This window comes from Habropoda laboriosa, unplaced genomic scaffold (genome assembly GCF_001263275.1).
Source record: "Habropoda laboriosa isolate 0110345459 unplaced genomic scaffold, ASM126327v1 scaffold387, whole genome shotgun sequence".
Taxonomy (NCBI): Eukaryota; Metazoa; Arthropoda; class Insecta; order Hymenoptera; family Apidae; genus Habropoda; species Habropoda laboriosa.
In genome coordinates this window covers 121,815-122,920 of record NW_017100510.1, presented here as the reverse complement: position 1 = coordinate 122,920, position 1,106 = coordinate 121,815, and the positions used below count along the sequence as shown (strand labels likewise).

At 24.9% G+C, this 1,106-nt stretch overlaps 1 protein-coding gene across 1 annotated transcript in view; it reads right to left on the bottom strand.

The window, feature by feature from the left end:
• The window catches only part of LOC108576299 (sodium-coupled neutral amino acid transporter 9-like), a 5,517-nt gene that overhangs the window by 3,342 nt on the left and 1,069 nt on the right, over positions 1-1,106 (bottom strand). Inside the window, exon 3 of the mRNA XM_017939260.1 lies at positions 949-1,007. Coding sequence (XP_017794749.1) covers positions 949-1,007 — 59 coding nt within the window. The remainder of the gene's footprint in view (positions 1-948; positions 1,008-1,106) is intronic.

The following is a 1,106-nucleotide window of genomic DNA, read 5'->3' as shown; positions in this document are numbered from 1 at the left end:
TCGGTGGTTATTTGACGCGCGACGTGTTAAACATTCATTTGTATGGTAGTGATATTTAATAATACGGAAACGTTCTCGAATTTTAGTACCCTTAAATGTTTAATTTTAATGAAGTCTTGGCAAATGGATTTTTGACTTTAATAGGTAAGTGTATTATTAATTTAACATAACAATATTTTGTAATGATAAGGTAGATCAATTTTTACAAATCTTTTATAATATGGAGAAAGTTTAAATGAGTCATCTCAGTTATATATTGCATTATTTGAATTTAAATTTTGTTTTCATAAAACTACAAAACCATATCAAAAAAGCAAAAATGTAAATGTTGAAAAAAGTAATATTGTTATTTTATATGATATGTTAAAAGATTAAACAACATGTTATTTGTATAGTTATATGAATATTCAATGGTATTGTTTTCTATCTCTTTAGATTAGTCAAAGCATAAAAAATTATGTTATCTATAAATGTATATTACTTTTTATACATGTATTATACAAAAGGTAGATGATGAGGAAAATGATGTATAGCTTAAAGGAAACAGGCCATCAATCAGTCATGATCAAAATGCATATAGGCATTTCTGATGCAAGATTTAATTTTTCTCTCATCATCGACCTACTAAAAATACGACTACTAAGAGATAACAAAAAATTTATGAATGTGATTAGATTTCTGAACACTGTACTAAGAGAAATGACCCAGAACCCTTTCTTGATGATAACATGATAGCTGATAATAATTTATAATTAATAGTACATTCTGCCATGATTCTAAATTTAATATTGTATTTATTGATGGAATAACAAAAACATTAACAAACACTTTCTTTCATTTGTTAATGATTTTATAAAACATAGGATTATGGAAATATCTTTATATAGTATAGTGTATCTAAATACCATCACTGAATATTGATAACAAAGTATTATTACTGTTACTTACATGGTGACTAAAGAGCTTTGCTTTAGTTTAATATCCTTACATGTGGCTTCTGTAGCTTCCTGTTGCAATAAATAAGACTTAGATAAAAATTTATTTGTAAAATCATTTAACAAAAGTTGTTTGCAATTTAACTTATAGTTTTTATTATTAAATACCTA